Genomic DNA, 19410 nt, shown 5'->3' on the forward strand with positions numbered 1-19410 from the left:
ATATTGCTCCCTACATTTCTGGCAGCACACTGACATTTCTGGGGAACACAATACCAAGCTACTCACGTGCCAGATTAACCTGTACATGCTGGGCATGAACCAACAGTTGAGGGCTGTAAATATGCATAAAAGCTACTGGCACTCACTTCATCCACGTTATATGGGCCTTCCCAAGTGTGGGTTAACACGGCTTAACACAACAGTACTATTTGTAAAATGCAACAGTACAACAACATGTCAAAGAAAATGACAGACTCACTCCAGGAATTATACATTTATTAAAGGATTATTACACCTTTATTTATTGGATTAAAACACTTTTTGAAGGCTCTCTCATTTATTTTATATAACAGTACATGCAGAATAATTACTAACCTCTCTGATGGCGCAGCCTTTGCAACCTGTCTTCATGGGCTTGCTGATTCATAGCCCGGACACCTGCAGCTGTGAAGTAAATGCAGTGATACTGAGACATACCTATCCATAGTATAGACAAGCATAGCAATTCTTAACTACTTAATACAATGGCTACTTGCTCAGTACTGGGGCATTAGGCATCGCACAGGACTCCTGGATCCACTGGTCCAGTTGATCCTCCTTACGTTGCTTCAGGTCAGAATAATGGTGCCTGACCTACTCACCAGTTCGAGGAATGCCAGTGGCACTGGTGAGATCACTAGCAAGACTGTTTCAGGCCTCCATTTTATATTGGGTTCCCTGGTACTGGCCCCGCAGGAGTCTTTCCTCATGGTTGTGGACAAGGAGCCAAACCATTACTGTGGTCTCTTCAATGCCCCAGCGTTGCGCTCGAAATAGAGTGCCTTCTCTAACACCGGCCACGCTGACTGCAGAAGGGAGCTACAACCAGTTATGGTAAGTATTCCTGCCTGTGGAGCTTAAATATGCTTCATTCATTCATTCATTCATTCATTTATTTATTTATATTTGTTGACCGGGAGTGTCCGACTGGACGTAGGCCCATTTTCAGTGGAGGCCCGGGGAGAAAAGCTCCACAGTTAAAATAAACGGACAGTACTTACATTGGATTACATAGCGATTAACAATTTACATAGCAATTACTTACAACATATTTACAGATGAAGAACATAGTACATCAGTAGACAACTAGAATCTTTATCTGTGAAGTACATAACAGACATTAACAGATGTTAAAAGTTCCTGCTGTATAAGTACTAGGCTTATGAGCATCTGAGCTTGCTATAATCAAGGTAGTTAGTGGAGTGGAAAGAAAGGTAGTGGTTGGATGGGGTGGGTGATATTAGAGTGGGAGTTGCAAGGGCATAGCCAGTAGGTGCACTTTTAGTAAAGTTTTGAAGTGGGTGCATGATGGTACGTACGGAGGTAATTGTGGGTAGGAGGGAGTTCCATAATTTGGCTATGGTGCAAGAGAATAGTGCTTCACCAGCAGAGTTATTGGCTTTAGTGATCTGCAAGTGATTTTTGTTGCTGCATCTTGGTGGTGCGGTAGGGTTGGAGTAGATTCTGGAGGGATGGGACATTTAGTGGATGGTTTACTAGTTTCTGGGCAAGTGAGAGTCGATACCATTGAAGGAGGTGAGGGAGTTCAAGCCAGCCCAGTTCAGCAAGTGAGAGACAGTGGTGACTACGGTAGGATGCCCCTGTGGCGAATTTGGTATTTTTGTTGTAACAGGTCTCTAGCTTGTTTAGATAGCATTGCCTTAGGTTTGTGATTGGCCAGTTTTGAAAGAACTCTGCTGTAGGCACACCTGCTTAGCTGATGTTGGCAATGTTTAATATTCCTTTGATAGATATGTGGCTGTTGAAAGTGCATGGTTATGAAATGCTGTCATGGCTCAGTGGTTATGTACTGTGACTGTAGTGCACAGTATCCTGAGTTTGCGCCCTGTCACTGCTTTTTATTTTCCTTCTGGCCAGACCTGTATGGTTAAGGTACAGTAAAGGTGTGGCCGTGTTTAGCCGACTTTGCACGACTTTGCCCAATGTTGCGCTGGTTAGCGGTCGCGCTTCTGTAAATATCTGTATTTCGCTGGTTAATGCGGTGCTCAGCTTCGAGCAATTGGTTTTAAATATGCTAAATACTGCAAAAATGTGCTTAGTACTTTCACCATATATTTTATATATATATATATATATATATATATAAATAATTTGTTCACTACTACATATAACATTTGAATGCTTTTTACAAAACTTATACATGATAAATGTCAGGAAGTATTTTTGTATACAGCTTTCCAACAGAAAATGGAATGTGCAGTAGTGGGACTCGAACAGGGAATGCCTCCTCTTTGTGCGAAGGCTCTAACCACTACGCTATCGCTTTTTTGCTTAATTTGCATATTTTTTTCTTATTATCTTCTTCGGTGTCTAAGCTGCTAACTGTAGCTAAGCAATGGTCAATCTCCCGCAAATACGGGCAGCTATATCTGAAATGAAACAAAAAAAATTTCTTTTAATTTTTAAATTTGCACGAGGTTTAACATATGGGGGAGTGTAGTGTTACAATGTACACGTGAGAGGACTCGCTCATGTAACTCGACATTTCTTGGGTTTTGTCAGTGCAGGGGCATGGATTTTTGGACTGCTCTGCAGTCCAACACACCCCCTACACTCGTCCACGCTCCGTGTAAGCTTTAGAGTTGAGTCAGCGCGCCCTCATTAAAATGCATGGTGCGCTGCCATCATACTCTTAGACTGGCGTATCCATGTAAAACTAATCTAGTCTTACACGGAAGATTAGTAAATCCTGGGGTATATCTTTAATGTTTTTAGTTTATTATTGCTAAGTATTTTATTTTGCCATCGATGACTATTTAGAATATTGTTGTGGTATGTTAATAGGATTAGAACTAATGCATAAGATTTTTTTTTTATATTCTTGAAATGTAAGACCCGATTTAGACTGGAATTTAGTAGCTCAACAATAATACCCTTAATTCCCTTTTTAATCTGTTAATGTTAATAGAATATCATCTATTAATGTCTAACCTTACTAATGTAAAGTGGTCTTTTATATAGTTGGAATAATTAGTTATGGTTAAAATTTGTTTTGATATTATCAAAAGTATTTCTTTTTTTAATAAAGCCAGTTTGATCATTGTCAATTAAATATGGAAGGAACTGTTTAAGTACGTTTGCTAAACAAGGATCTAGGGAATCTCCAAACTCTGGATCCCACACAGTTTGGTTTTGTGGAGGGTAGATCATGCCTTCTCAACCTTGTGAGCTCGTCACCAGAGCTGTGGATGAAGGCAAGGTGGTTCATACAGCCTACCTTGATGTGGCCAAGGTGTTTGATACCATTCCCCATTCAGGAATCATAGAAAAAACTCACTAAGCTAGGCAACCTCTATGTCACTGGGTGGATTGCAAACTGGCTCACAGATGGAACCCACAGAGTAAAAGCAGCAGACTTCAAGTCAGACTGCTGACCAGTCATGAGTGGAGTCCCATAAGGTTCGGTCCTGGGTCCTCTCCTGTTTGGTATATACTTCTCTGAACTCCAGGCCAACACAAAGGGTCTCTGGCTGACAAAGTTTGAAGACTATTGCAAGTTGGGAGCTATTAACTCCCCAAGTGATGTTGTCATCCTACAGAAAGTCCTCACTGAGACACAACAACTGGTGTCAGAACCATGGCCTTAAGCTCAATGCCAAAAAATGTCATCATCCCCTTTGGGAAATGCCCGTTCCCATGAATTATCACATTGATGGTAGTCCGCTGAACACAGAAGGTGTTATAAGAGATCTGGGAACACAGGTTGACAGCAGCCTCTCTTTTGACCACCACATTGCCACTGTGGTCAAAGTCCTATGTGGCACATCTCATTACTAAGGGTTTTGCATCCAGGAAGAAAGAGTTCATTGTCTCCCTCTGCTCTTCCCTCATTAGGCCAGTCATAGAGTGCAGTGCCTCATTTGGCATGTACCTCACTAGACACCTGCAACAACTGGAGAGGCAGCAAAAGTACCTCACATAGAGGATCCTAGGCCTTAAACTCTTGTCCCCTGTATGGACAGATTAAAAAAACTCCCAACTATTCTCCGTCTCATATCACCTACTTAAAGTCGATCTCTGCTTGACATACAAAACCATGTCTGATCCAGCTCTGTTAGAAATGCTACATCTAAAGAAATCCCAATCCCTCCACACCACATGCTCCAGTGACCTCAACCTCATTGCCACAATCAACAGAACGTGCTGGAGGGACAGGTTCATAACCCAGACACTGCCCTTGCTATGTAATAGACTTCCCATACATGTCCGAGCACCTCACTGGCCCTCTTCAAGGGAAACCTTGAGTGGATGGGAAATAAATAAATTAATCACCCCGGGATCACTCCATTGGCTCTACTTGACAGAGGCACTGGGAACTAAGGTTGGGTGGCACATTGTCAGGGTAATCCTATGGGATAGGTTTGTAAAGGCTCCAGGGCCATTAGCCTAGTACACACCTATGAACCTATATATGGCTGTGCACCTATCTATTCTTCAGGACTTAAATTGTAGACTTCTTTGGACAAAGATCTTTTGTTTGGACCTCAGTCTGTTAAAACACTCTGAGATCAAGGTAAGACTATAAAAAAACTGCAAGCAGGTTCTCATTTCCTCAGTTTTTACATAACCAGGGGAACTACCCATCAAAATGTACATCCTTCCTCAGAATGGATCCTAGGACCACAAAAAAACAGAAATATTTCTAAGAAAAGGTACGCTGACAAACCTTGTAGGGAATCTCCATTTGGGAGGCTTCCCTGTGGAAATAAAAAAAAATAAAATTCTACTACCTTCAACCCACCCCCCCCACCCCCTGCCACAGTCCTCTTGCCCCTTTTTCCAAAAAACTATTGCTGTCCTTGGCCTTGTGGGAAAAAATTAGACAAGTTTCTTCCATCAAGGATGGTTATGCCACGTCCTAAGAAAATGTTCCTTTCCTGAAAGGCATGCCACATCCTCCACACAACCAGCTTTCTTTATTCACATTATGGAGGACTTCTTGAATCGGCATCATGGGAAGAATCCCAAAAAAAATGCAATAGGGAAGGGGTTCTACTCCGTCTTTTTGGCACCAAGAAAAAGACAATGGAGGCCTATCTTAAGCCCTTCCCTTTTCAATGCATTCTTAAAATTACCAACTTTCAAAATGCTCTTCACACACTCTTGGCTTTCATTCTCCCTCAGGCTTTTCTTGTATACCTGTACCTGAAGGATGTCCATTGCACATAGCTATTCATACTCCTTGCAGGAAATTTCTTTTTTTTTTTTTTTGTAATTCGTTGCACTTTTGATTTACTGATTTGCCTTTTGGTCTTTCCATGGCACCAGGGATGTTCACAGTGTGTCTAGCACCAGTGGTGGCATTCTCCTGCACCCAAGAAATTCAAATCTTTCCTTACCTGTATGATCTACACTCAAAGCCCGTCTCCCTGGGTGTTGTCCTCTGACATCTAGACTTCACACTCCAGTTGCTGACATATATGGAATTCATGATGAAATATAAAAAAAATCTCACGGTTCCTACACAGGACCGGTTTTCTCATGGATTGCAGACTAGACACACAGGAAATACTTGCTTTCCTCCCTCAGGCGAAAGTTCAGATGCTGTCCAAATTCTTCCTAGAGCTCTCATGTGTAATGCACTGCACAACACTGGAGGTCCTATGAACTCTGGATTTCATTGCAGCCACCATTCCAATCCTCCCTCTAGCCAGACTTCACATGAGGAAGATACAGTGGTATCTGAAATTTGTGCAGTCATCCCAGCACCCCCACTCCTTGGATATCCTGATCCCTCCCCTCTCTTGCTTCACAAAGGAGTAATTTTGGTGGGTGGAGCAAGTCCGTTTCAATCCAAGACTTCCTTCACACAACTACAGGAAAATGCTTCATACAACTGTACCATATCACTCAACAAAAAGGATTGCTTCTCCACCCAAATCTTTCCTCCCTCAGCCTGACTCTGGTCGGTAGGATTCTAATCCCTCAAAGGCAGCTGTTCTCTGAGGAGGTTGTTCAAGTCTTAGAAGAAGCAAGAAGATGCATTACAAGAAAATGTTGCACAGCTAAATGAAAATGTTTTTCTCTTTTGGTGCAGCATCCACAGTCAGGACCCACTCTTATTACAGCTGCCTGCTGTCCTACAATACCTTTTGTGAACTACTTCATTAAGGCTTTGCTTGCTCTTCTAACAAATTTCACAACATGTTCACCATTGGTGCCTGTTTGCCTCTCAGCCCACCTCTTCCCCCAGTCTTGGGACCAGAGTGGAGGTCAAGCTACTCCTGAGGGGAGTCCTGTATCTTAACCCATCAAGAAAGCCCATCTCTCCACCCTTGGGATTTCAATGTTGTGCTGGAAAAGCTTGTATTACTCCCCTTTTGAACAAGCATCATCAGGCTCTTATGGCCATTCCACCATTTATTTTCCACAAGGACAAGGTTGACTCTCATGACTAATCAGTCGTTCATGCCTAAGGTAATTGAATGATCTGTCCTTCAGTCAGGCTCTTCACCTACCCACATTCTTCCCAAGCCCCTAAAATGGTGGGGAATTCTACATTCGGTGGAGATTTACAGGCAGCTGAGATTTTTATCTGGACAAAACTAACTCTTTCAGAAAGATTGACCATCTGTTTGTATTATTTGTGAGCTCTAAACTGGGCCAGCTGGTCTTCAGACAAACTGTTGCAACTTGGATCTCAAAGGCCATCTCCTTTTGCTTATTCACACTATGGTATGTTTTTGCCTTCCTGTTCAAAAGATCATTCCACTAGGCAGTGACTTCCAGTGGGGCCAGTCACAAAGTAGTGGATGCCAGGTCTAACTTGGAAGCTATTTGGTCCTCTGTGCACATGTTCACCAAATACTGCAAAAGTGATGCTTTCTCCAGGTCTAGGGCTGCTTTTGCAAGATCTATCCTGTGTGGGCTGCTACTTCGCTCATCTACTCATTAGTCAACCACCCTTCTCTCTGCCTCCTTCAGGTCTGAGAATCATCCGTATGTCAGGAATACTGCAACAGTGATTTCAGTCAGGACATAGTACTGTTGTGTAAGAACTTACATTAACAGATGTCCTACTGGTAACAGTTTCAGTATTCCTTCCCCTCTACTCCTGTTTGTTTCAACTTCTCTCTTCTACTTTAAGCTCAACTCTGCTACATGGAAATGGGGGAGTTTACTTACTTGTTTGAATTACACCCCTTGTTTGAATTACACCCCTTCTAGCTTACCAGTTCCTCTGTCAGTAGTCTTCAGGTCACTGGTTTGGAGATGGTCTAAGGCACACACTCATACCTCAGTCTGTATACCCAGTTTGTTTACGAGCTGAAGCCGTGCTTCGAACATACAATGTTGGGAGGTTAAAGCCACCATATGTTAGGAATACTGCAACAGTGATCGGAGGGCATCTACTGTTCTGCAAAGTTCTTTCACAACTGTACTTTCCATGGCTCTTATTCCTCTACTACCACTCTAAATGATGCTTCCATTCAGGAGACCATTCTCCTTGTTTATTGGACTGGCTAGTGATCCATCTGTATTGGGTAGTTTTCCCTTTTAATTGTTGTTAGTGATGTCCTTGTTGCAGATTAAAAACAAAAAAGTGGCCCATCCTTATACCCTGTAAGCCTCCCATTGAGTGGTGTGCTGTTCTATCTTTTCCTTGTTTCACCTCAATATTTAGTAACGTTTCAATGTGGTAATTGTTTACAAATGATTAAAAAAGTTTAGCAATGCAAAAGTTAACACCTCATTGCTAAATATGACTGTACATGATGCTCCCATACCTTGTGCCATCTCTCAAAAGTATATGGGCATTACCCTGGATCAAGATGTCGCTCACCAGGTCAGGGAGAAACAGGTGAACTTTGTGGGTTCTCGTTCAAGCAGCCTTATTATATACAAACACATCATAAACAAAGCTAAGTAACTTTTGAACAAACTACCTGTCATGCACATATATGTTAACACTCTGGCTGCACTTTCAAAATGGCACTGAAGCGAACACGTGCTTGGTATTTATATGCGCGCACAGACCTTGGAAATGCTTCTTAAAGGTACAGCACACCTGTTATTCTACATCTTCTCTCTTTGAGGAATTAGTCTGGCATTGTCACTGGTATTAATAAATATGCAATTTACACAGGAATAATTTTCATCATGCAATTTTACAAAGCTAAATATATATGTGTGTGTGTGTGTGTATGGAGATATATATATATATATATATATATATATATATATATATATATATATATATATATATATATATATATAGTGGGTGTGTCTTAAGGCTTATCCCGGTTAGGGGGTCGCCACAGCGGAACTCTGGTCTGCTAATGTTTGGTAGTGGATATTTACGTGCCGTGTTATCAGCCCTGATGCACAACGTTCAACGAAGGCACGCTCATTCACGCATGTCTCCACACAGAAGACGCTCTAGCTGAGAATCGAACGTGACAACATCTTGCTGTGAGGCGACAACGCTACTGCAGCACCACTACCGCGGGATTATATATATATATATATATATATATGTGTATATATATATATATATATATATATATATATATATATATATATATATATATATATATATATTGTGTCCAAGTTGCTGTGCATTTCACACTAGGCTTTGAAATGCGGCCATATCATGTGACATAAAATTTGGGATCTGGTTTAGCAACTGGGATAGTCTCTGCTGACTGTTCAGTCTTAAGAACTTTGGGGCCATCTGCTGTAACAGTATCAGGAGTCAAGACATGTTCTGGAAAAGGAATATCATCTGGATTGCTCTGAGAGTTTCTTTATCACAGGAATAATGCTGCGATATCTGTTCTGCTATAGGAAGATGTCGGTCTGTGATTACTTGTGTACTCCACACCCTCGGATTTAATGAAATCGGATCTCTGCTCTGCACATAAACTCATTACTTCACCAATCAGGTTGAAACCTTTCGCTGTTTGTGTCCTCACTGTCTCTCCTTTCAACAGACGAAGAAGTTTGCTCAATTTGTCATAGCTGGACTTTTGAAAAGAATGCTTTTTGAATAACCGGGCTTTAATGGCTTTGTTGTTAACTTTAGACCTCAATAAGCTAGAACTGATAGGCAGTGTTCTGGTTTGCCCGGATAGAAGTCTCTGAGCAGGTGAGCCAAGTATATTGTCACGGCATATTTTTCTGAGATTGAGTAAATTCAAAAAAACATGGTTATGCTTTAATTGCTTTGCACTCTGTACTGCATGTTCAGCAAGTCCATTTGCAGATGCTCTGGACTACTAGTAATGTGCAAAGTCCCACTGTCTTGCAAATTTCTGAAACAATTGACTGTTAAATTGGGTAACACTGTCCGAGATTAATTTCTTTGGACTGCCATGGACTGAGAAATGGTGTTTCAACTTAGTAATGACTAGTAGAAGTTAATTGGGCAGTAGATCGATCTCAAAGCAATTTGAATAAGAGTCAACCAGTGCTAAGTAACGTTGATTGATCCACTTGAAAATATCAGTAGCTACTATTGACCATGGTAGTTCAGGGATTTGACTTTGGTGAAGTGGCTCTTTCTGCAAATGCGGTTTAGTACTATTACATAGGGAACTGGAAGAAAGTACATTTATCAATGTCTTTCATTGGGGAAGTCCAAAACACAAGTACTCCTGCCCTTCTCTTAGTAGATTTCAGAACCTGTGTGACCACGATGCAAAATCTGGATGTACTGTTGTAAGGAAGCAGGGACAACAATTTTAGGACCTTTGAAAATTATGCCATTTTCCATCAACAACTCATCTCTCTAAGGAAAGTAAGGTTGCACATTGGGTGGTACATTAGATTGCTTTGACAGCCATCCAACACTGATGTAGTGATTTGAGCTTTTGCAAAACTGGTTCAGTCATTGTATGATCTCATAGCTCAAGTCTTTTGGTAGAAAAATTACACTTCCATGATATCAAAGTCAAAATATTCTGTCAAGCTGTTTCTTTGTATTTCTGAGCAATCTGGATAAGCTATCAGCCAGGTAAAGAAGTTTGCCTTTGTATAGACCATTTTGAAGTTGTACTTCTGCAATTTAAGCATCATTCTTTGTAACCTCACTGGAGCTGAATGCATAGGCATCTTTCTTTAAAATAGTAACCAAAGGTTGATGATCAGTTTCAGTCTGGATATCCTCTTGACCATAAATATAATCATGAAACTTGGAACATGCAAAAACTATTGCCAAAAGTTCCTTCTCCGTTTGAGCATACTGCATCTCAGTTTGGGTAAGTGTTCTAGATGCATAGGATACTGCCCTACCTTCTTGAAGAATAACTGCACCTAAACCAAATTTTGAAACCTCTGAGGAAAGAGTTACTGGTTTGTTGACATAATAGTACGTTAATGTTGATGGAGTAGTGATTTTCTGCTTAAGAACTTCAAATGCTTTCTGGTGCTGTTCTGTACATGACCATGTAACATTTTTGTGTGAGCTCTCTCAAAGGCAGTGTCAGTTAACCGTAGTCTGGTATAAGCTTGCCTAAACAGCTGACCATACAAAGAAAAAGTTGTGGAGCTTGCTCCTTATCCGGTGCTGGCATTTCGAGAATGGATGCTTCCTTGGACTTGTCTGGTATAAAGCCAATACTTGTTAGTAAATGATCTACATATGTAACTTCTGGTAGTCTGAATTTGCATTGCACTTTACAGGATTGAGCTTTAAGTTCAGTTGAAGTGCTCTGTCTAGATCTCTCTTAAGATTTCTGTTGTGCTCTCTCACCATTGCCTCTGACCAATAAATCATCTAATATTATAGCACAAGGATAACCTGAAAAAAATTGCTGTATTGCACACTGAAAGACTTAATTTGCAGAATTTATTTCAAATGACGTTGTGAGGAATCTGTATTTCCCAAATGGGGTGCTGATTGTAGTCATTAGTGAAGACCTACCTCTCATCCTCTTAGAGTAAGAAATCTGGACAACACCATAAATAATGGGGGGACAAAGACCCAAAAAATAGGGGCAGTTTTTAAATACTGCTCTTACAAACTTAAAGTAGATAGATTTAACAGTTTTTTCATTAACACAAATTTTCTGAAGAGTAAGAAGTCTGCATCTCAAATGTTTGCCATTATTTTCTGTTGTAAATCTTCAATTTGCTAATGATTTGCTAGAAAACTACCAATTTAAGAAAAATGGACCAGAAATATGAGGCTGAAGTCTGACTGTTGAGAGGTATGAGTGAAGATTTGCAATCTAGCATCACTTGCCAAAATGAACTATCTGCATCCAAGACAGAAAAAACAGTGGCATTTGGTATCAGGGCTGTGACTACTTCAACTGTATGCATTGGATAATGCGGTCTCTTCAGTGCTTTGTTCAAATATCTTGGCTCAATGCATATTCTGATTTTCATCTGAGCCTTTTTTATGAGCTACCATGGATGTGACACCCAATTCGGTAAGTTCAGTAACTGGACAAATTATACCTTGTTGCACCATTTTATCCAGCTGAGATTTGACTTTATGCTGCATAGCTATCGGAGCTCCTCTTGCTGGTCTGATCGCTGGACTGATATCTGGGTCTAGTTTTGCAGAATACACCACTGGAAGTTTGCCCAGCTTGTCATCAAACATCAGCATACTCTGAAAATAGTGTTAATGAAGCTGGAACTGGGACACGTGTTTATCTGCTGAACTTCTTTGGTAAAAGAAAGCAGATTCATTGTCAAACTGTCCCCGAGACCCAATGACTGCACAGGTCTTTGAACTGCATAGAATAATAGGCTATAAGAGTTCTTGGCCACGTAACATGAAAGCACTACTGTACCTTCAATTTGAATTTCTTCACCTCCATAAGCAACAAGTTTTGCACAACTAGTCACATTTAGTTGTTCACCAGCTCTGACCCTTGCAAAAATGTCTGCAGACTTAATATTGCACGTTGAACCAGTGTCTGCTTTAAGCTCAACGGATTTACATTGATCCAAACAGTACAAAACACTTCACTTCTTGCCAGTAAATCTACTGCATCTATTTTTTTACCAACCACTGACGCACCATCCACATAGAAAGCAGACTGTTGCAGTTTTACTTGATCAAGTTGCTTTTTTGAGTGACTCTTTTTTGTAACTATGTGAGGTCTACTTGGTTTACAAAATCTTTGAAAATGGTTCCATTTCTTACATTTGTGGCATTGCTGACCAAATGCTATGCACTTTTCTCTTCTGGACTCATGGTTGGCACCATAATTGCGACAGTTAACAATAAAGCTTGATTTGGGTTTTGCTGATTCACCCCTATATTGTACTGAGCAACATCTCTTCTGCACTGGATAACCTTGGTTCTGCACTGAGCATGCTCCTTTAACTGAATTGGTCTTGGAATTTACTCAAACTATGGGTTTTACCTGGAGGTCCCACAGGGGCTGCTGCTGCCATATCCTTAGGCCTGCTTTTGCCTGTCACATGCTGTCTACATTAGCTCTGGAGCCTGTTGAAACCATGCTCTTATCATTAGCAAGTATACTTGTGTACCTTTCTGTAACTTCACAGATGTGACAAATCTCGATAGCTTTGCTCAGCGTCAAATCACTGTCACAAAGCAAAAAACTTTTTCACAGCAACATTATTACTATACGAGTCTGTCCTTTATTAACTCTTTTAAATTACCAAGCTTGCATGTTTAGCTTTCTCAGGTCAGTAATGTAAGCTGCAAAAGTTTCCCCTTGCTTCTGATCTCTCATGTAAAACAAATGCATCTCTAATGTAACATTATTCTGGGGGTTACACATTTCTCTGAATTTGCGCTTCAAACTCTCTGGGTCTTCCCTTGATTCAGCCTGCAGAACAATACAAGTTTCTCCTTCACCTTCATACACTGCTGGTGCATATACAAATGAATACTCCCTTTCAAAGGCCTCTGACCCTGCTAGGTTTAGCAAAATAAATGCCCTGGTGCGTGCATCTTTATCAGAATAAGCTGCTAGCATAAATTTATCATACTCTTCCTCAAATATTCTCCAATTCTTTGCAATATTCTGATCAAATACAAGTGGTTGTGGCTTGAGAAATCCATCTACCATATTAACACATCGTAGTGAAGACACTTGCAAATATACACAAACACACACACTTGTACATATACATGTGCTTGATGTTTATGCCAGTACTTGCATTAGCACAATAAGCCTCTGTATAACTGAACTTTACGAAATAGGTCTCCTGAGCACTGTAATGCTCTGATATCACTTTACTGTAAAAAATCACTTGTCTTGAAATTATTTTACTGTGCGAGAAGTTTATCTTGAAATTATTTGACTGTAAAAGTAATTTATCATTTTAAGAAGCCTTTCGAATAACTGCACAGTGCGAATAAACTGGGCAATAGAAGCGGAGGACAAAAAATTTTGAAGTAACTGTACTTTACAAATAAATTCTTTAGAAGTAATTGCAATTTGCGAATAAACTGGGCAGAAGAAGCTCAGAGTGAGAAACATTTTAAAGTAACTGCACTTTGCAAATAACAGTACGCAGTATACTGAAATTTCCCGAAATGGCTGCACTTTGCCAAATAACTTTGTACAGTGCAAGAAACACTCTGTAATGGGAGTACTCTGTGAATAGACACACTGATGCACAATAAACTTTTCAAAATGGCTGTATTTGACTGCACTTCACAAAATAATTGCACTTTACACACCACAAACTCTTGGTAATAAATGCACGGTAATAAACACACACAGTAAGCACTTTTACACACTTTGAAATACTTTGAACAACTCTATTTATGCTATTCAAGGCTTCAGTCAATGCGAAGTAGTAATTTATGCTAAAACAGTCATTTTCCAAAACACATGCAGTCGCCTTGCTTTACTTATGCTAAGTGCCCTTTTTGCCCTTTATATTCGCTTTGCTCATTTAATCTCTTTTCATGCCCATGTGCTCGTTTTAACTCTAGACCTGCTCGTTCTACAATTCTGAGGTAGTTCTGAACCCTTGTTTACTTTTCTGATGCTCGTTTTATCAAATAACCTCATTTCAAACATTTTGTTTGATTAATGAGCTTTTTATACTTTTCTCTTGCTTAAACATTTCTGTGCTATTCATTTGCTTAGTAATACATTTTGTGCCCTTATAATGCTCCATTTTTTTCTCTTTTATTAAATAAAATTTTCATGCGTATTTCTCTACCTTTAGCTTTCTTCTGGCCCCTTTTTGCTCTTAGATCACTTGTTACCTCTGCACCTCGTGGCTCTGAAGAGTAGTCTTTGCCATCCCGGTTCTGACAGTCACTTGCCAGGTCAGGAAGAAACAGGAGAGCATTGTGGGTTCTATACAAACATCATAAACAAAGCTAAGTAACTTTAACTTATGAACAAACTAGCTATCATGCACATAGATGTTAACACTGACTGCATCTTCAAATGGCACTGAAGCTAACACGTGCTTTGTATTTATATGCACACACAGACCTTGGAAATGCTTCTTAAAGGTACAGCACACCTGCTCGTCTACACAAGTCCTGACCTTCAGTCACACAGCAGCAAATTACTGAAGTTATTAAGCAAGGGAAAGTGTCAAATAGTGTCTCAGTTTAGTCCTAAAGCTAGATTTAACAGTTGCAATCAACTTACAGCTACAGAGACTTGAATGTGCCTATTGTAGCATTCCAGTGTCCGCAATACAGCTGTGCTGCAAACCACAAAAAATACTAAGATTTATACATCTGAACCATAATCTGCATCCCTGTTTGCAGAAAGTTAATACCAGCATTGGCTGGGGCTAACTTCTTACATGGTAACCTTGTCTTAAAATTAATGAATTATAGGTAGTGCCCTCCACTTAGAAAAAGCTTTTTTATTGGAAACTCCGTTTGCAAGTTGAGAAGCCAGAAGAGGTCCCAATGGCAAACACTTCCATGTACCTTTTCTGCGCCTTAGAAAGCATTTAGCAAAGAGAGATTCAGTTAGTGTTTCGTAAACTGCAAAGGTCTCGAGTGCAAACTGCAAAGATATCACCTTATAGATACAAGTACAGCTGCCTTAGAGATCCAGTTAAGAAACATCTGTAGTTACTCTGCTGTGTGTATAGCATGACCAGATTAGTAGTGACTTTGCCATTTGTTTGTGACTCAAAATCATTCCATGATGGCAGATGTAACGATGAAAAGAGATAAATATTTGCTGTTAGGTGATATATTGGGGAATAATTCAGAATGTATTTGTTAAACGTTTTAGGCATTTTATAGGTTAAATTGGAATCCCACAGTATCGTATACACATTGTCAAGGTGAAATCAACAAAACCTCACTTTAACAAATAACCAGATTGTCAACTCCATTCCCACAGTAAATAACCTGTTGGTCAGCAAGGTGGACTTTGCCCTTTTCCCAACTGTAGTGCGAACTCAGAGTTGGTATATTCAGTTGTGGGTGGTGCAGCCCCCCACATTGAGAGGTGTGGGTTGGAGATGGTACAGTTTTGTTTTTCTTAGCTGTTGTGTGAGTGGTTACTTACTGTGAGAATGCAGACGACAAGCTGGTTATTAAAGTAAGGTTTTGATGGCTTTGTCTTGACTATGTGGGATTTTGATGGTATGAAATATGCCCATTAAATGAAATAAGCCAATAATTACGTATCTACTGCATTATTGTTTGTCATTTGTTATTGTTCATGTTTGTTGCCATTTGGCCAGGGTTATGACTGACTCTGAAACTGCCGGAGCTCTGCTTCAAGGCCCACCTCTGCAAAACCTTTTCACTGAGAATATTGTCATTGTGCAGTGACTTGAATTTTGAGTATCAAGTACAAGCCTGCTTTACGCTGGAAAGAGGCTGTGATATTCCTTACAAGGAGTAATCCTTGCACTTAAAGGACCACTTACTAAGTTGGCCAGTGTCCTTTCTGTTGACCAGCAGATTGCACTGTATATGCCAGTTAGTCTCCCTAGCTACTCAGTGTCTGTATTCAGTAAATGAAAGAGAACCTGGTCTACTTTGTCTCCTTATTAGTTGTTCTGTACCTGCCATATACTAATTGTCCTCTGTAATTTGCCTGAAGGTGGGTAGTCTGCTATGTTCAACCTTGCTACACTCTGCTTCACATTGATTCTTTACCCTACCCCCAAGTCCCACACACCCTCATGTTTTATGTCTACTCTAATATCCCATTTTGTGGTGCTTTACCATTATGCTTTAAACATAAGCCTTTCATCTGTAACACCCATTCCCCAACCCTCTTCCAAAAACTTTACTAGTATCATACAAACACCCGTTTTTTCATTTCTTGTATTCCAACATTTAGCATAATTCACAGCAAGCTTTCTTCCTCTCGTACTGCTTTGCACTGTCCATTCCTGCTCTGACCTTCAACAGTACCTATCTACTTCACTTTTTAATTTCTACTTTCTTTTCCCCAGATAAACCCTTGCTACTTCCTATCTTAACCAAGTCCTCATATTCTGTCTTTTCAGAAATATGAGAAGATAGCAGGACAAACTTGACTCCCTTCCTTCATAGAAAATACTTCCCTCTTACCCACCTTTTACCAGCTTTCAGACTCCCCCACCGCTGAGTATCGTACAGTCCTGCAGCTTCTTGCTTCTTTCTTGATTTCTACTTTCCTTCAGTAAACTACAGATCCTTTAATAGGTCATGCTACTCTTCAGCTTGTCCTCTAATCTCCTCTTCAGGCGTCCTCCTCCTATTATGACTCAATAATAGCTCTTGACATCTCCAACTCTGTCCAGCCACTTGTCCATACTTCCTCTCTAAACCCTCTACACATTGCACCAAACTTATTTAATGACACATTTCCAATTTCTGAACAGGAAGTCATCAGCTGTATTTGTATATTGGCAATTCTGAATGTGGTAGTTAGGAGCCAGAAACTGGAAACGTGTCTGTATTTTGTCTTTTATGTAACTTTACTTGTATTTTGTTAAGTGGATTATAATTTTTGTATTTTTCAGAACACAAGCTTTTCAGATCCTGTGCAGAAGTTAACTCCAGAAAAGGTTGACGAGATGCATTTAAAATATTATAATTCTGAAGTTCATCGTGCTGCTTTTGTCTTGCCAGAATTCTCAAGAAAGGTATTGAGAGATAATTGCTAATGGTTTTAATTTGTAAAACTATTTTCAGCATAGGCACTGTGGCAGAGCAAAATTATTTTTCTAACTGTTCTTATCGGGGTTTTCTTTTAAGCATAGAGTTTGAGTTTGTATTGAATTTTTAGCATAGCATTTTGCATTTACATTGAATTTTTAAGAGGAATCTGTTCATTTTATTGTTGCTGTTGCAGTATTTTTCTTATGTCCCCCACGTCAATTCCCCTGCTTGTCCCATAGACCCTGTTCCCATGGAGCAAGAGTCCTTTGACCCCATTATTCCCATGGGGCAAAAGTTGAGTGAGCTGGGGTTGCCACGCCTTCGGCTATGTGGGATCTGGGTTTTATCCGAAATCCCTCCCTGTGAATTCCCATATGCAGTATACCAAGGAGGCTGTGTGTGTAGTAGGCATTGCAAAGTACTTGCATTCCACTGCATGTGTTAGGTGCATGCACAAACACATTAACATGGTGTTTTCCATGATGGTTCAGATGTGGACATGCTGCAGTGAGGTAGATGAGCACCCTGTAACAGTTGTTGTGAAGTCACTGTGTTTCTGTGGCATGGAAGTCCAGTACTAGTAGCTACTGCTGCTGTGCCCATTTCTGGGATTGATGATTTATTTATTTTTTTTACTAGGTAAGCAAAAACATAGAGCAAATTGCAAGCAGAAGAAAGCTAAAAATTAACTTTTTTAGCTGGCTATCTCTTGCTTGCATGTGGATTTCATGCCAAAAATAATTTTTCTTCAAGCTGTCCCTCCAGGTTGATTCTCTGCTGTAAACCAGAGCATTTAATTGGTTAGTATGTTGTACATCAAATTTGTAGGTCATTTTGATGCATATTAGAATAGTGGCGATAGCTTATAAGTGGATCCACTAGGCAAATGTTCTTCTTTCGGCTTTTCCCGGTTAGGCATCGCCACAGCCGAACTCCGGTCTGCTAATGACTGGCAGTAGATTTTTACGGTGCTGAGGTGCCAGCTCGACGCCCAGCCTTAAACGAAGGCACTCCCATTTATGCATGTCTTTCGAACGCCACTCGACTGCGGGGAGGACAGACTCCACACAGAAGGAGGAACCACTAGGTAAATAATTGGACTAATTACCAGATTTGTTGGTTTGTATTGGAGCAGTGATGGAGCAAATTTAGTGAAAGCGCAAAAGTAACTGTGGACATAGTGATTTAAATGTGGTTGGAAATGAAGTAAAGCAGGCTTAGCCACTCATTGTGTGTATGTGCATACAGGACAAAGCATGACAGTAAAAATTCACCAGTGTTTTGACTGTGTGAAGTGTACCTTAAAGACATACGATTGTGTATAATAAACATGGCATGTCTATATCTAGTTGGAGTTGGGCTTTATTGGCATGAATGTACCCATAAAGACTTAAAAGTAAAAAGTCATGGGCATTTACAAGCCATGTAGTAGAAACAGTGGTATGTCACCAAATAAACAGGAGAATCACCTGGAAATAAAATCTATTTCAGAGCCACAATAAAGCCAGTAAAGCAAAGCCCAACTCCAGGAGAATTTTATAGGTGTCAAAATCCATGCAGTGTTGTAACTTTTCATCTTCCAAAAATATGTCAATTTTATAAGAATAATTTACCTCATTTATAGATGCTGGAACATAGGTGTCATTATTTTCAACATTTTGTTTATGTACCTAGCCCTCTTGTATATTACCACTCCCCCACTTTTGTTAGGCTTCATAATATTCCTTTTAATTTCCTGTAAAGTTCTGCATTCATCCCTAGTCAAATTAAATGTTTAGGTCTCATATTCCCCTTTGCATATTCTTGATCAGTTGCATTCTAACAGGTGTTGGAGAATAACTGTACAGTAGGGTGAGGAATGGGCATAGCCAAACTCCTGTTTCTTTAAATTAGAATATTTAAAATGGTGTTTGAAGTACTTAACTTTGGTTATATAGCTTATAGTGATCAAGTCAGGAAGGTTTGTATTTGAGTATACTGGAATATGCATTTTAAGAGCAGTACCTATAGCATTAGCTTATTAGCTCACTAAGTTGTTGGCAATTTAGGGTTGGGTATAGAAGAAGCACCATTTCTGTATGTCGTTTTTTTTCTGTTGAAGTCTTTGTCCATGATAAAAAAGCTACTTTTACATGTTATTCAGCTTAAAATAAGCTTATTTCGCTTCTGTTGGACTGGTAGATTTCCTTCCTGGAGTTTGGCTCCACTTTTCTGGATTTAACAGTGGTGTGTCCTCAGTTATTTTTCATATATTTCAAGGCCTCCACTACAGGTGATTTAAGGTATTACACAGTGAAGACTGTAGCTTGGCTGAACCTTTTGTCCAG

The 19410-nt window shown here is 40.0% G+C and overlaps 1 protein-coding gene across 1 annotated transcript in view; it reads left to right on the forward strand.

Annotated features, from left to right (window-relative positions):
* Positions 1–19410, forward strand: part of LOC122809595 (spermidine synthase) — a gene marked incomplete in the record, with an annotated part of 493078 nt that overhangs the window by 438593 nt on the left and 35075 nt on the right. The window contains 1 exon segment of the mRNA XM_044081203.1: positions 16945–17067. Coding sequence (XP_043937138.1) covers positions 16945–17067 — 123 coding nt within the window.

The sequence above is a fragment of the Protopterus annectens genome, chromosome 8.part0, assembly GCF_019279795.1.
Source record: "Protopterus annectens isolate FY-2018-M chromosome 8.part0, PAN1.0, whole genome shotgun sequence".
NCBI lineage: Eukaryota > Metazoa > Chordata > Ceratodontiformes > Protopteridae > Protopterus > Protopterus annectens.